Below are 15,959 nucleotides of genomic sequence, written 5' to 3'. Positions count from 1 at the left end.
CAGGAATAGAATTTAGTGATTTATCACTTACATATAACATCCAGTGCTTATCACAAGTGCCCTCCTTAATGCCCATCACCCACTTAGCTCATCCCTACCCAACACCCCTCCAGCAACCCTCAGTTTATTCTCTATATTTAGAAACCTCCCTCTCTGTTTTTATATTATTTTTGCTTCCCTTCCCTTATGTTTATCTTAAATTCCACATATGAGTGACGTCATATATTTGTCTTTCTCTGACTTACCTATTTCACTTAGTGTAATACACTCCAGTTCCATTCACATTGTTGTAAATGGCATGATCTCATTCTTTTTGATCACAAAGTAATATTCTACTAGTAGTGCAGTGGCTGGGTTGTAGGGTAGTTCTATTTTTAATTTTATGAGGAACCTCTGTGCTGTTTTCTGAGTGGCTGTACCAGTTTGCAATCCTACCAGCAGTGCAAAAGTGTTCCTCTTTCTCCACATCCTTGCCAACATCTGCTGTTGCCTGAGTCGTAAATTTTAGCTGTTCTGACAGGTGTGTGGTGGTGTCTCCCTGTGGTTTTGATTTGTATTTCCCTGATGAGTGGTGATATTGAGCATTTTTTCAGTGCCTGTTAGCTATCTGGATGTCTTTGGGAAAGTGTCCATTCATATCTTTTGCCCGTTTCTTCACTAGATTGTTTTTTGGGTGTTGAGTTTGATAAGCTCTTTATAGATTTTGGATACTAGCCCTTTAGTGGATATTTCATTTGCAAATATCTTTGCCCATGCCGTAGGTTGCCTTTTAGTTTTGCTGATTGTTTCCTTCGCTGTGCAGAAGCTATTTATCTTGATGAGGTTTGAATATTCTTAATGCAATTGATCTATACATTCACAAGTGGTTAAAGTGGCAAATTTTATGTTATATATATTTTAATACACAAAGAGTAAAAAGAACATCTTTAAGCTTCCAGTAAAGAAACAAACAAAAAACTAAAGAAGGAGAATTTCACTGATGCCCGACTTTTTTCCAGCAGTAGTGGATTCTAGAAGACAACAAAGGGAAATTTATTTGAACCTACTCTACCAGTGTTCAAGTGTGGGGCTAAAATAAAACCTGTTTCAAACATACAGTTATTTAGGAATTCTATCAAGCATAGATTTTCTTTGTCAAAATGATTGAAGGGCATATGTACTCTCATAAAATAAGCCCCAGAAAGAAGAAAATATGAGATGCAAGATAGTGTGGCAAACAAATAAACCAATGAAATGAATTGTTAACACCTGCTGTTTAAAAATATGTATATCTGAAATTAAAATACTGGATACTGTCAGTACTAGAGATTAAAGAAAGTAGAGAATGGGAGTAAAACTGTTACTAAGGCTTGTTGTTTTCAGTGAGAAATTTAATCACTGACTGACCCATGATATTGACAGAAAAATACATGTTTAAATATCCATACTAAACATTTAAAGGCAAACATTGAAACAACAGAGATGCGATGTATTGTCTTCTAAGCCTGTAGAGTGAAGGGAAACGGCATAAAGAAAACAAAGTCAGTTCATCTCAAAGCTTAGACAAAGAGGGGGTAGAAAGTAGGGTGGGGGAGGAGACGTGTGTGATGGCAGTGACAGGTCAACACGATCCCCTTAGTGAAAGTCTGAGGATTTCGGACTGGGTTTTTAAAATCCAGCTCTGTGCTGTTTACGGGGAGAAAGGCATACCAGGCAGATGCTAATGAAAAGATAATGTGAGTGTAGCAATGTCACTATCAGAGCATTGTAATTCAACATCGTAATTCAAGATGAAGTATACATAGGGGGACAAAAATCATTGTTTAAAAGTATAATCTATCAAGAAGTTACAATTTTATGAACACATTCTCTACCCTAGAATATAACTACTCAAAAATTTGGAACAGAAGATGGATGTTTTTTTCAATTAATGGATCGAACTTTAAAACTCCTTGTAGCTATAGTAGAGAAGTTTGATGTACATCGGATAAAATTTAAGAAATTGATATGAAGGACCAGAACTTATCTATTTCTTTTTTTTAAGTTTATTAAGATATTTTGAGAGTGAGTGAGTGAGTGGGGGAGGGGAAGAGAGAGGGAGGGAGAGAATCCCAAGCAGGCTCTGCACCAAGCTGGGCTTGAACTCAGGAACTGTGAGATCATGACCTGAGCAGAAATCAAGTCTGATGCTTTACTGACTAAGCCACGCAGGCGCCCCTGTGTTTCTTTCTTTGTTTTTTTCTTTTTAATGTTCATTTATCTTTGAGAGAGAGCGTGTGACCGGGGAGGGGCAGTGAGAGGGGATTTGAAGCAGGCTCCACCCTGACAGCACAGAGCCCAACATGGGGCTCAAACCCACACACCGTGATATCACAACCCGAGCTGAAGTCAGACGCTCACCTGACTGAGCCATGCAGGTGCCCTCTGACCTTATCCATTTCTAAGGAACGAGCAGGAAGGACCAGGTCATGAACAAAGCAGCGAGCTAATACTCTGTACACCAGGGTCCACGTTCACCTCTTCCGCTAAGTCCCAGGCTCTTGTCTGCTAAGAGCAATGATTCTGGGCCAGACCTAATTTCAGGGGTTATTGCAAGTGTCTGATGAACTGAGGCAATGGTTCCCTACCCTCTCCAAGCTACCCTGGTATCGGGGTGCCTGGGTGGCTCTTGATGTCATCTCAGGTCATGACCTCAGGGTTTGTGGGGTTGAGCCCCACGTCAGGCTCTGTCCTTGCTGATAGCTTAGAGCCTGCTTCAGATCCTCTCCCTCTCTCTCTGTCTGTCTCTCTCTCTCTCTCAAAATAATCTTAAAAAGAAAACAAGCTACTCTGATATTAACTTAGTAACCAGTAACCATGTTCAAACGCCTTCTTCACTGCATTCAAGTGATTCATAGAGAGTATATCACACCTACGCAAAAAATTCTTTAAAAGGTCAGCAGAGCGCCACAAAGGAGGTGTAAAGGGAGACCATTTGTAATAGAATAGCGTGTATTTTAGGATGTCAAATTCAGGCATGACTTCACAGGAATCAGAAAGAAGTAGCCGTTGGCTTACACGTGCAGGTAAAGTTGTGATGAACGTGGCAGGTATGAACGCAGTCCCGCATCAGTGTTGTTTGCTAACTCCGGTTATCGTGACCTATGGTATTGCTGCTGACATAGTTTTTCTGAGATGGTAAACTTCCCAACAGTGCCTTATACCCTCTGTCCTCAGTTGGATATGCTGTTTGCATTCATGGAAAATTAAGTGTGGATTAAAACTATGTAATGAATATTCAGTGTCTAAGTGTGAAATGGAGTCTGGTTCTAGGCCCAAGTAATTATTAAATTATTATTTAAAAATGTCTTAATGTTTACTTAGAAAAAATTTTTTTTTGTTTATTTCAGAGAAAGAGAGAGGCAGAGAATGAGCAGGGGAAGGGCAGAGAGAAAAGGAGACGCAGATTCTGAAGCAGGCTCCAGGCTTTGAGCCATCAGCACAGAGCCCCATGCAGGGCTGGAAATCACAAACTGTGAGATCATGACCTGAGCTGAAGACGGATGCTTAACTGACTGAGCCACCCAGGCACCTAAACGTTTATTTTTGAGAGAGAGAGTGTGCACACATGCAGGAGTTGGGGAGGTGCAGAGAGAGAGGGAGACACAGAATCGGAAGCAGGCCCCAGGCCCTGAGCTGTCAGCACAGAGCCCAATTCGGGGCTCAAACTCATAGACCATGAGATGCTGACCTGAGCCAAAGTCACACGCTAACTGACGAGCCACCCAGGTGCCACAGTAATCATTAAACTATACACAGGTTTGTCATCTATGTGAAATTGCGTGCCGTGTGACTGTCCCCTGCACTGCAGGACATCTAGTGTCCTGGGCCCACCCCCCCTCAAGTTCCAGCGGTGGCCTCTGCACCAACACCACGCTGTAGCCACCAGCCTCTCCCATAAATTCCCCAGATGCCCCCCAGAGGGCAGACCCGCTCCACTGAGGGCCGCCAGAACGTCCTGTAGGGAATGAAAACTGGCCCACGTCTTAGTTTTTAATCTTCCTCTTTCTTGTTGGTACATGAAGCTTTTAAAGTTACTCTTTTGGGAAGAATACCAGATCAGCTTAGGAGGATTTTAACATTATGTGTGTCTCTGTTTAAAAAGAAACACAGAGTGGACTCCAAGGCTATGGCTACTCGGTGCAGCCGAGGGGCCAGGCCTCGCCCCCCCGCTGCCAGCCTCCCGGTGTGAGGGCCCTGCCCGTCCGGCTGCGGTCTGGATGTGACCATTCCGCAGTGGCCCTGGCCACCCCGCTTTCACCCGGGGCTGCGGGCATAGTGGTATTTTTAAGGGCACGCATAGAAGAATATAAAAGCCCTTTGGTTCCACAGTGATTGGCGTGACGTGATCCCATGACAGTGTCCACTGAAGTCTACTTTCAGTGACAAGCCAAGTTAAAGTACCGCTGGCCCTGAGCAACGGGGGCTTGAACTGCATGAGACCACGTATGTGGATTTTTATCTTTAAATGAAGTACTGTGCTCTAGCTGTATCTTCCTTGGGATTTTCTTAATCACGTGTTCTTTTCTTTAGCGTACTTTATTATAAGAACACAGTATAAGATACATACAGCATGCAGAGTGTGCATTCTTCCGACCTTTGTGCATCAGTCAGCTGCCCGTCACATTGTTCAAGGTCAACTGAATACCTCAGCTTATCAGCAAATAAGCTGACCGAAGGTGGCACGTTCCCACCCTGCCACTCTGGCCCAGGAACTCCTGCCGGGACCTCCCCTTCCGGGGGTGTCCTCCTCTGTAGGATCGAGACCATGCCAGAAAACATACTTCTGGTGTGTTGTGAGCATCAGATGACAATTGGTGGGTGTTAGCACATTTCTTCCCCTAAAAGCCCTTTCTTGGGGCACCTGGGTGGCTCAGTTGGTTAAGCGTCTGACTCTTGATTTTGGCTCCGGTCATGATCTCACCACCTGTGGGATCCAGCCCCACACCCAGCTCTGCACAGACCGTGATGCCTGCTTGGGATTCTCGCCCTCCCCCTCTCTCTGCCCCGCCCCACTCCAGTGCACACACACTGTCTCTTTCTCAAAATAAATAAACTTAAAAATAAACAAAAGCCCTTTCTTCATGAAGAATTCCTGTTCTTCTTCCCAGTGCTGGCTCCAATCACCTGTGCCTCGTGTCTGTTTGTCCACGGTCCTTTCCTGGATCATTAGTGACCACCTGCTGGGTCTGCCCATTTTAGACAGCCTTTCCTCCAGGAGTGGCTTATGTGAAGCACACCCTCCTCTTATTTCATCCTTGGTTCCCTATCAGTCCCCAACAAAAAAAAGTTGGCAACACTAAATAACTGAGTCTGGGGAGGAATTTTCTGGACTAATGGCAAAATCTCTCCTGGGGATCCCAGACAGTGCAACTTGGCCTGGGCTTTGTGTAGGGCCGTGAGGACTGGCAGAGGCGTCGTTGGTCACTGTAGAGGTGTGTGTGGTCACCGTCTCTTGCATCAGGAACTTCTGTGACCTTTTTTAAAAACATGGAAATCGGGGGGTGCCTAGGTGGCTAGTCGGTATAGTGTCCAACTCTTGGTTTCAGCTCAGGTTGTAATCTCCCAGCTCATAAGTTCGAGCCCTACATCTGCACTGTCAGTGCAGAGCCTGCTTGGGATTCTGTCTCCTTCTCTTTCTGCCCTTCCCCTGCTTGTGCCCTCTCTCTCTCTCTCAAATAAGTAAATAAATAAACTTGAAAAAAAAACATGGAAGTCAGAGTCAGCGCTACAGAACACCAGTTGGTGGGTACAATGAGATACCCTAGTAACGTGAATTTGTTTTCCCTGAAAGCAGTTTAATACTAAAACGAAGGATGGGTTCACTGTGAACACAAAAGTTCCCAGCCTCAAAGATCAAGGGAAGGAGTACGATGGATTCACCATCACGATCACAGGAGACAAGTACGTATGCTTCCTCGCTGTGGGTATAAAGGCCGGCAGGTGTCAGAAAGTGCGTGTGCTCCTGACACTGCCACACGGGAGGTCCAACCTACCAGACTTGTGCTTTATCCTTGATGAAAATGATCAAGGTCCAGTGTGTGGCTGTAACCAGTTACTTTGTTAACATGACTTTTAGAGTATTACGCCAGTGGATGTTCTGACTGTGCAGGATCTAACAGCTTTCTAGATACTAAGTGTAATGTCTAATGTGGTTTGTGGAAAGCATTCTTCTGGGTTCTTAAAGTTCCTTGTGGGCAACACGCTTCGTAATAAAATGAAGAAAGATGAGAGATTGGCAGACAGAAGGCCATTATAAGACTTTTGATCATTAGGTTGTTTTCTTTAAAAAACTGAGATTATGCTTCACATTGTTTTAGAACCTGTTTCTTTTCTACTCCTATCTTATCATGAACATTTTCTCATATTCTTACAAGCATTTGTAATGACTGCGTAGGATTCCATTTTAATGATCTTTTTGAGTTTCTCTTACTAATTTTCTGTTCCTGACTGTTTAGAGTATTTCTCATTTTTCACTTTATAAATAGCACTGCAGTGACCATTGTCATTAACCAGTCTTATACCTGAACTCCAAGCGTCACGTCACGTACGAGCCTCCATATCCCTTGAATTTTGGGTGCCCCCCCCTGCCCTGTGCCCCCCTCCCCCACAGCACACACCCCTTAGCTGCTCAGCCTACAAGGCTCCGTGACTTCCGCATCAAGACATGTGGCGTGGTCTCTGCCGGCTCAGCTGTGGGGCTGGCACCTGCCTTCCCTCAACCCCTCTGCGTCTTGGGCTCCTGCTTCTCACCTGCTTTTCCTCTCAAAGCATTGCAGCCTCTTTGTCAGGTTCTGGGTCAAAACCTACACAGGCCTTCGTGAGCAAGTTCCAGGTTTTGTGACTTGTCCATGTCCTTGAGTCTCGATCTACCCCAAACCACTTACCAAAGCTGTTTCCCAATAATAGCACACTCCCCTCCCCAGAAGGAATTCCAGGGTTTGCATTAATGTAAGGATCACTCTCCTGCCTTTCCCCCCACTCGTGAGATAGTGGCCTCCTCAGACGACACCTCCAGGCAGCAGTGGGATGACTGTGTGGAAGAGCACGTAAGGTCCCCCCACCGAAATGTGGCCTCTTTCCTCAGTAGTTTTAGCACATTTGTTACCTCTCACTCTGGGCTCCAACTCCTCAAGTAGACTCAAGACTGATTTCTCTGTCCCCCATGCAGACCCTCCACTGCCTGTGGATGCCGAGACCAGCTCCCCTGCCCTGTGGGAGCTGCCTTTCGTAATGTTGCCTTCAGCAACTTTTCCTGCTCCATCCTGTGGTGTCTGACTCAGCCGGGCTACGGTCACCTCCCATCCCCCCACCCCCCTGCTGAGCCTCTCTCGCTCCCATCCTGATTTTCAAATTCAGGCCCCTTCCTCCATGAAACGTTTCTTGTTTTCTTCCATGTATTCTAAATTAGACCTAATCTCCCTCTTTTGAACCCTGATGAATTATGTGATCACCCTGCATATGGTCTTAAAATAATTCATGGCCTCAGGGCTCTGTCCTTTTCCCAGCAAATGCAGCAGCTGTGCTGCGTTCTCTGTACAAAATCTAAGAACTGTTTATTTATATAATAAATGGCTGTTGCGTCAAATTTCTATCCTCCGGAGCACCTGCTGAGCAGCGGGGCGTGCAGTGAAAGCTCGGAAAGACACTGTGAGTCCTTGAACTTCTACACACAGTTCTGGCCCCTGATCGTCAGTCATAATAGGGTGGCTGTCTGAGAAAACATTTACTATACACTCATTTTTCCTGTATGTGAGGTTTACTTATGTATTAGCTTAAGCTCATATGATATGTGCACATGGTTAGATTGAACAAAACATTGTATTTTATGAACACATCCATGCTTCCGGAACGTGCCTCAGTCTGTCTGTAGTTGGACAGGTAGGATACACTCTGATATGTCTTGTGCCACATCGGCATACGGGTTCCTTCCTTTTTTTTTTTTACTTGCTGTGTTTGGTTCTTTGAATTGTATATATAATACGTGCCTCTGACACACATTGCCGTATTTTTAGGGTTGGCAACATACTGTTTTCTGTGGAAACACAAACCACAGAAGAAAGAACACAATTATATCATGCCGAAATAGATGCACTTTATAAAGATCTAACAGCAAAAGGAAAAGTACTCATCCTTTCATCAGAATTTGGGGTAGGTTTTTGTTTTTTTCCATTTTATCCATGTGTCCTACGATTCCTTTGCAACATTTTTAAAGCCTCTGTCCTTTCGCTGGTATTCTGCACATTGTGCTTGAGCTCTGTTTTCACTGACGACCTATAAAATTCTTCTTTCTAATATTCTTACAGAAACAGTTCCGGTGTTTAATAATGATAGGAACTGGGGAAGGGCACGGATACATTTATATAGTTACTCTACGTCTGGACTTTCTCAAGCTTGACGTGAACAAGTTGCTCCACAGGGACAGTGGCCCACGTGGCACTCAGTGGGGCTTCCCTGGTCTGTGACCTCTTCCCTCCTGGTCCCACCCTGACTCGAGGGGTCTCTGTGGACGCAGGATGTGGCCTGTCCCCTTGGTGACAGCAGCTGCACTGTGCTGGAGTATTATGGAGTGGATTTGCATTCTGGAGTGGATGCCCATGGTCCTCGGGAAGTCCGATCATTTCTCGTGCATTTAATCAGTTCATACCTACAATTAAGCCTCCGGGTTTTAACGTAATTAAGTGTATTTATCACCTAAATCTTGGCTCAGAGGGTGTGCTTATCGAAATCTTGGGAAACCATCTTCGGTTTTAATAAGCACTTTGTTTTGTTTTCATCTTAATATGTATTTTCACATTTCAAGTAACACTTAAAGAGGCTGAGATTTTTATGTTTATCAGAAAAAGTTTCAGTTTTATGTGGTTTTTTTTTTTTTTTTTTTGAGAGAGACAGAGAGAGACAGCGCAAGCTGGGGAGGGTCAGAGAAAGAGGGAGATACAGAATTGGAAGACAGGTTCCAGGCTCTGAGCTAGCTGTGAGCACAGAGCCCAACATGAACCTCGAACCCACGAACTGTGAGATCATGACCTGGGCCGAAGTCGGACGCTCAACTGACTGAGTTACCCAGTTGCCCCAAAAAGTTTCAGTTTTAAAAATGGCCCAGTAACTATTGCTTTAAACCAACCTGTGTACACCCCCTCTCACGAGGGAAACTTGGTTGGGGCGCCTGGGTGGCTTGGGCAGCTAAGCGCCGACTCTTGGTTTGGCGTAGGTCACGATCTCATGGTTCATGAACTCGAGCCCTATGTCAGGCTCCACACGGACATCGCAGACCCTGCTTGGGCTTCTGTCCCTCTTCCTGCCCCTCCCCTGTTCTCACACACACATCTCTCAAAATAAATAAATAAACTTTAAAACATTTAAAAAAAAAAGGAAAAAATGGTAACGAAGAGTAAAAAAAAAAAAAAGGAAAACGTGGTAGCGAAGAGTATGAAGTATCCAAGAATGTGAAAGTAGGCTGCTGGAGGAGAGGCATGAAATAATTCTTTCCTTCATGTAAATGATTCTGATGTCTTGTTGCCTCGTGAAAACTAGTTTATAATCTAATATTTAAATTCATGAGCATGTCTTTTTTTTTTTCTAGGAGGCTGATGCTGTTTGTAACTTAATCTTATCCTTAGTTTATTACTTTTATAATTTAATGCCACTTTCTCGAGGGTCCAGGTGAGTGATACCCTATAATTTAAAAGTTCTTTTAAATAAAAGTTTTTATATTGAGAAACATATTCTTTTTTGCTTGTACTGCTTGTGGCACAAAAGTACCCCAAGCAATGGCAAGAAATTTACTTTTGTTTTTTCCAAAATCCACCCAGATATTATCTCCTCCACCTGCCACATCATCAAAAGAATTATGAAGGATTGTTCTAAGATAGTGTGCTTAAGTTTGACAGGTTAGGGGGATGCCTAGGGGGCTCAGTTGGTTTAGCATCTGACTGTTGATTTCAGCTCAGGTCATGATCTCATTGTTCATGAGTTCGAGCCCTGCATGGGGCTCTGCACTGACAGTGTGGAGCCTGCTTGGGATTCTCTCTCTGCCTCTCTTTCTGCCCCTCCCCTGCTCATTCTCTCTTACTCTCTCTCAAAATAAATGAACTTTAAAATATCTTTTAAAAAAAAAGTTTCACAGGTTAGAGATTCATTCATTCAACACACATGTACTGAAGACCTACTATGTGCATTCATTGTACTCACTGTATTTTAACGTCTGATATTTGCCCAGACTGTTACCCTTCCTTCTTCCCCCCTTTCTCCCTATTTTTGTCCATCAGTTTTATGCTTTGGACCACCAGCCATTCCATACTACTTTGATTACTGTAAACAAATTCGTACTACTTACGAACCCATCAGGAGCTCTTCAGTGTCATTAAAACGAGGGATGAGTCTACAGAGTTTCCTGTTCACTCTGTGTGCAGTAGACCATGATAGGGCATGTGCTGTTGTAGGCACATACTTGAACTTCAGATTGTTGGCTAAAATACTATACTTGAATGTTCTTGTCTTTGATACTTTAAAAGTAAAGCTTTCCTCAACGTGGAAATTAGTTTTGTTGTGTTGAGAAGGCAGGGAAACAAACCAGGAGCATAAATATTGTGACCTCAGCATATGTTATTAGTGTGTGCACTGAATGTGTGGTGTGCCCATGCCCACCCCCTTTTTTTTAAAATGTTTATTTTGAGAGAGAGAGAGACAGAGACAGAGACAGAGCATGAATGGGGGAGGGGCAGAGAGAGAGGAGGACACACAGAATCTGAAGCAGCTCCACACTGTCAGCACAGAGCTTGATGTGGGGCTCGAACCCACGAACTGTGAGAGTATGACCTGAGCGGAAATTGGACACTGAACGGACTGAGCCCCCCAGGCATCCCCACGCCTGCCCGCTTTTATCCACCACTTGTACAGGCTCCGTGTAGATACCTGGAGTTTCCCTTTTGTCCTCCCAGCAGCTCTGGTGGCTCATGGGGACACAGGAAGGGGCGACATACAGGAAGGGGGTAACATCGGCTGTCGTCAGCTGCACTCTTGCCCTCTGAACCTATGTGTGTTCCGTCCCTAATCCCGTTGGGTCTGTCTTCCCTGTGCGCAACTACGCCACGGTTCTGACTCTCATCACCTGTCCCTTTCTGGCTAGTCGCCCTGCTTCCAGCCTTTTATCCTTCCCTTCTCTGCCCCAGTTCTTCTTCTTCTTTTTTTTTAATTCCAGTACAGTCAACCTACAGTGTTACACTGGTTTCAGGTGAACAATAGTGATTCAGCATCTCTGCCCCAGTTCCTTACACCTCTCGGCTCAGGTGCAAACTGGGGGTCATGCACAGCGATTGATTCATCCAGTCCTGGTTTGCCGTGGCCTCCTCACCGCTCTGCTTTATCTGCTCTGCCCTTTTCCTGCCCTGTTGAGCTTCTTGAGGGCCCTCCCGCTGCCCCGTCCAGAGCGCCTCCCCGCCACACCTCACAGGCTCACGCCCATGCCATGCTCTCCCTCCGCGCCAGCCCTTGCCCTTCCTTCTCTGCCCCCCTTGCCCCGCCCCGGCCTTGAAGATGCAGTCTGCGTGCATGCCCTTGGCCTCCACAGGGTCCCCCCCGGGCGTGGCCCCTGGGCTTCAGTCTCTGCAAATGGAGGCTTTCTCTGCAGCTCTCAGGCTGTCTGCCTCCCCAGCCAGGCTGCTTGCTCTCGGAGGCAGGAGCCTCGTCCTGGTCATCTTGGCACAGGGCACACGTGCTCGGTGTGTGCTAAGTGTGTCAGAAGCAAGAGTGAGGCTGTTACGTGCCAGGAAGGAAGTGCATCAGCTATCCAAGCAGGCTATTAGCATGATCGGACAATGTGTTCTGCTGTTCTTCTTTGGGGGCCAGAGGTTTTAATGCTGAAACAGTAAGATTAATATGTTTATATTACAAAGTACATTGTAGACATGCACTTTAAAAGCCACGCCTCGTGCAGTTGCTAGAAATAGAAGCAGGCACATCTCCTAATTCATCATTTCTTAAGAATAGAAAAGCCAGGTAAAAAGAAAACTGCTAATTAAAATAAACACTTTTTCCTCAGAAAAAGAATATTCTGGGGGCACCTGGGTGGCTCAAGTCAGTTGGGCGTTCGACTCTTGATTTTGGATCAGGTCACGATCACACAGTTCATGGGTTCGAGCCCTGCATCAAGCTCTTTGCCAACAGTGCGGAGCCTGCTTGAGATTCTCTGTCTCCCTCTCTCTGCCCCTCTCCCTTTTGTGCTCTCTCTCTCTGTGTCAGAAATAAACAAACATAGAAAAAACACATCTGGGTCACATTTACCCTTAAAATTCTGAATCTGTACATATTTTTATTAGAGTAAATTAGTAAATATTTTTAAGAGAAAAAATTTTTTTAATTCTTTTAAGTTTATTTACTTATTTCTGAGAGAGAAACAGAGAATGAGCAGGGGAGGGGCAGAGAGAGGGAGAGAGAGAATGTGAAGCAGGCTCCACGCTTTCAGCACAGAGCCCAACCCAGGCGCCCCTAAGACAAAATATTTTTAAGTTTAATTTCTAAAGAATTCTAAGATAAAATTTCATCCTTCATGGTGGAAAATCCATGGTGAGCTTTCACACAATACCTGTTTGTGGACTAGGACTGACTGGTGACTGTTCTTTATTCACATAGTGTCATAGCTTACTCCGTGATCGTGGGAGCGTTGATGGCAAGTGGAAAAGAAGTAGCAGGAAAAATTCCCAAAGGGAAGGTGCGTTGAAGCTGGCAGGCAGGTGGTCGGCTATGTTTAAATTCCCGTCGTTGGATTTTTGTGGTATGGCCCTCCCCCCATATTAATGCCGTTCCTCAACGTCCTTCTTTTTCAGTTAGTTGACTTTGAAGCTATGACAGCACCTGGGTCAGAAGCCTTTAGCAAAATAGCCAAAAGCTGGATGAACCTGAAAAGGTAACTACTTGGGGGTCAGCGAGAGGATGTTACCTCAGAAGGGCGGGGTGGGGACTTCCGTCTCCGTTTGGAGCTGCGTGAGCCTGGAGGTGTGCTCCGGTTCGTGAGTTCTCGCTCTGCATGTAATGTAATCCACGCTGCCGGGGGTCAAGTAAGACCTGAAAGGGGAGTCTGCAGATAAAAAACAGATAATGAGTAAGAAGCAAGGAAGCTGGCTTGTGAAAGAAAAGTTACAAACGTCTTCTTTATATAAGCAGGTGCCCTACTCTCTTGGCTAATTTACCCCTCATCCCAAAGGCCTAGGTTCGGTATTCAGGAGGGAATTTGAAGACTGTGAGCTAGACCCATTCCAGACTTCCTCTGAGTGGGAGCACTTTGCCTGTTCAGCCACATTTCTACTGCATTTAGATTCTGAGAAGGTGGCGCTCCTTTCTAACGTAGGTGACAATAGTAAATACTCGTGAATCCTAACTGGACATCGTTCCCAGCGGCTCCCATGAGGAATCCCGCACACTCCCACCTTTCCCAGTTCCTATTTCCTGGAAATTTGGGGTGAAATGAAACTCCTAGGTGCTTGAGTAGTTAATGAAGAAGGAGCACATCTCACTATTTGACCTTAATTCATTCTTGCTCCTTCTCTGTCTTTTTTACAACGTGACCACCTCCAATTTTGCCTTTCCCATCTTTTAGACATAGTAGCTGTTCTAAAAATTGCTGGGTAATTTGTGCTCTGTTTCAGAGAAATCCATGTCTGTAGTGCACTCGTGTGCTGACCGTCCCACCTCGCTCCGGCCTATTCTCGCCTCAGGATTACTAGTTCCCATGTGTTTTAGTAAGAGGACCATGAGGTCAAAGATCTGGCTTCTGTCTCTTCCATGGTTTCACAGTGTTAACCCTCCAACAGTTATTTAAGGAATGAATAAAAAGCTGCCTCCCATGTGCGGTGCCCTTGGCATTCATGATCTCCTCCTGTGCTCAGGGTGACTCTGAGTTAAGGAGACCATCCGGTTGCTACTGAAAGGACCAGGGGCTGAAGGAAGCATCCTTGCCAATAAGGAGCAAGGCCAGCCTGGGCCCTGTGCCCCTGATTCAAGTCTAGCACGCACCCTGACGGGACACGTGTGCGTCACAGTCACATGCATGTCAGAGTTTAATTTTCCTTCCTGGGCACCCTGGTTAAACTTTGCAGGCAGCTCATGATGGGAGCCAACGGGTATTCCAGCTCACTGCTCTAGAACCATCCATGGGGCGCCAGGGGGGCCCAGTTGGTTGAGCGACCAACTTCAACTCAGGTCATGATCTCGCAGTTTGTGGGTTCGGGCCCCACGTCAGGCTCTGTGCTGACAGCTCGGAGCCCGGAGCCTGCTTCAGATTCCATGTCTCCCTCTCTCTGCCCCTCCCCCATTCCTGCTCTGTTTCTCAATAATAAATAAATGTAAAAAAATAAACAGATCCATCCATTCTGTTCACAGCTCCTCTGACGTTACACACACGCGGTTGTTGGAAAGAATATTATAGGAGTAAATATAAGCTTTGCCATTTTTGGTCAAATTGTGTTAATTTTCATATTCCTTTTTTGTGTTTCTCTTTTGCAGTATTTCACCTTCTTATAAGAGTCTCCCATCTGTGTCAGAGACGTTCCCAACGTTAAGATCAATGATCGAGGTGCTAAACACTGACTCCTCTCCACGTTGTCTTAAGAAACTCTAGCTGCGCTGTGGTATTTATACAAGTAAAGGGCCGGACCTCTTGCTTCCTAAGTTATTTTTTAAAACATGGAATTATAAAGAAACTAGGTCCTTTATTACTTTTGATACCAATTTTTGATAGGAATTGAAATACTTGAAATCATTTTCTTTACTTTTTTGAACCATAACGAAAATCACAGAAGACGGTGTTTTGGGGAAGAAAGCTCCACGTCAGGGCAGGAGAGTGTGTCGGTGGCCAGTGGCCTCGCTGGCTTCCACTCACAACATCAATAGCTCCTTCCTTACGGCAAAAATGTTTACTTCCAAAACCAAAAATCAGTCACTGAAAGGAACAAAACCAACCACAGATCAGGAGTGTTTCCCTTCCTTCTAGAGATTTGGGTATTTTTCAAAGACCTCCATGTGCACATCGTGATAGGACATCTTATTTTCCCCTCACATGACCTTCAGGCGTGCGACCCCGGTTTACCTGGAGAGGGGACGTTGTGGGCCGTCGCCGTGTGCCACGGCGCTCCCAGCCGGAGGCGGCTGTTGTGAATGATGCGGACCGTGTTTGCCAGTGGCCCAAACACTGGATTATGGAACCATGTTTTGTTTCGTTTTTTTTTTCTCTGTGTTGGAAAAAATAAACGCGGGGTGGTTTCCACAAATCACCGGTTTTGACACTGGATTATGTATGTTTTTATTCTGTGAACTAGTTTCACTTTCAGGTGTGAGAACATTCAGGAAATGACTGATTTTTTTTTTTTTCCCCAAGACGGGGTAAACGACACTGAGGAACGTGGGTTGATTAGATGGTTGCCATTCCCGGGTCAGAAGCTGTTCGCTGCTTCCTGCTATTTCCTCCTTGTCTTGAAGTGTCAAGTAAGGGGTAGCATGCCAGAGCCTTGGGCATCGGGACTCGACTTTGGTGATGCTGGACACAAGCAGTTATGTGCCCGGCTCGGTAGAACACAGCCGTTTGATCAAGGTGACGTGTCCGACGGACACACGCCGGTCCACACACTGACACAGGTTCACAACAGCCACTGAGTGGGGCTCCCGTCCTTGTCTCATCTGGTGGCTGCCAGAAGGGGAGGGAGTAAGGGCCTGCGTCGGCAGGCACACACCATCTCGTGAACAGATTTGACGTCCGCGGGTCAGTTCTCTCCTGACGCCAGCATCATGCTCCCAGAGGGCAAGGGTCTGCTCTCATTCCGGAGGGAAGGGATGTGAGGCTCTGGGGGGGGGGATGACTCTCCCAAGACATCGAGCCGGTGAAGCTGCGGTCCTCACTGAGCCCAGGGCCTGCCCTGCCCCACATTGGTCTCCGGGACCAAAGATTCCAT

The 15,959-nt window shown here is 45.7% G+C and overlaps 1 protein-coding gene across 1 annotated transcript in view; it reads left to right on the top strand.

The window, feature by feature from the left end:
* TTC13 (tetratricopeptide repeat domain 13) overlaps positions 1-15,269 on the top strand; it is a 71,254-nt gene extending 55,985 nt beyond the window's left edge. The window contains exons 13-18 of the mRNA XM_029919349.1: positions 5,816-5,922; positions 8,034-8,169; positions 9,602-9,681; positions 12,649-12,727; positions 12,843-12,922; positions 14,518-15,269. Of these exons, the coding sequence (XP_029775209.1) occupies positions 5,816-5,922; positions 8,034-8,169; positions 9,602-9,681; positions 12,649-12,727; positions 12,843-12,922; positions 14,518-14,632 (597 nt within the window). The 3' untranslated portion in view covers positions 14,633-15,269. The remainder of the gene's footprint in view (positions 1-5,815; positions 5,923-8,033; positions 8,170-9,601; positions 9,682-12,648; positions 12,728-12,842; positions 12,923-14,517) is intronic.
* The last annotated feature ends 690 nt before the right edge of the window (positions 15,270-15,959 follow it).

The sequence above is a fragment of the Suricata suricatta genome, chromosome 2, assembly GCF_006229205.1.
Source record: "Suricata suricatta isolate VVHF042 chromosome 2, meerkat_22Aug2017_6uvM2_HiC, whole genome shotgun sequence".
NCBI lineage: Eukaryota > Metazoa > Chordata > Mammalia > Carnivora > Herpestidae > Suricata > Suricata suricatta.
This window is presented reverse-complemented; position numbering and strand designations above follow the sequence as displayed.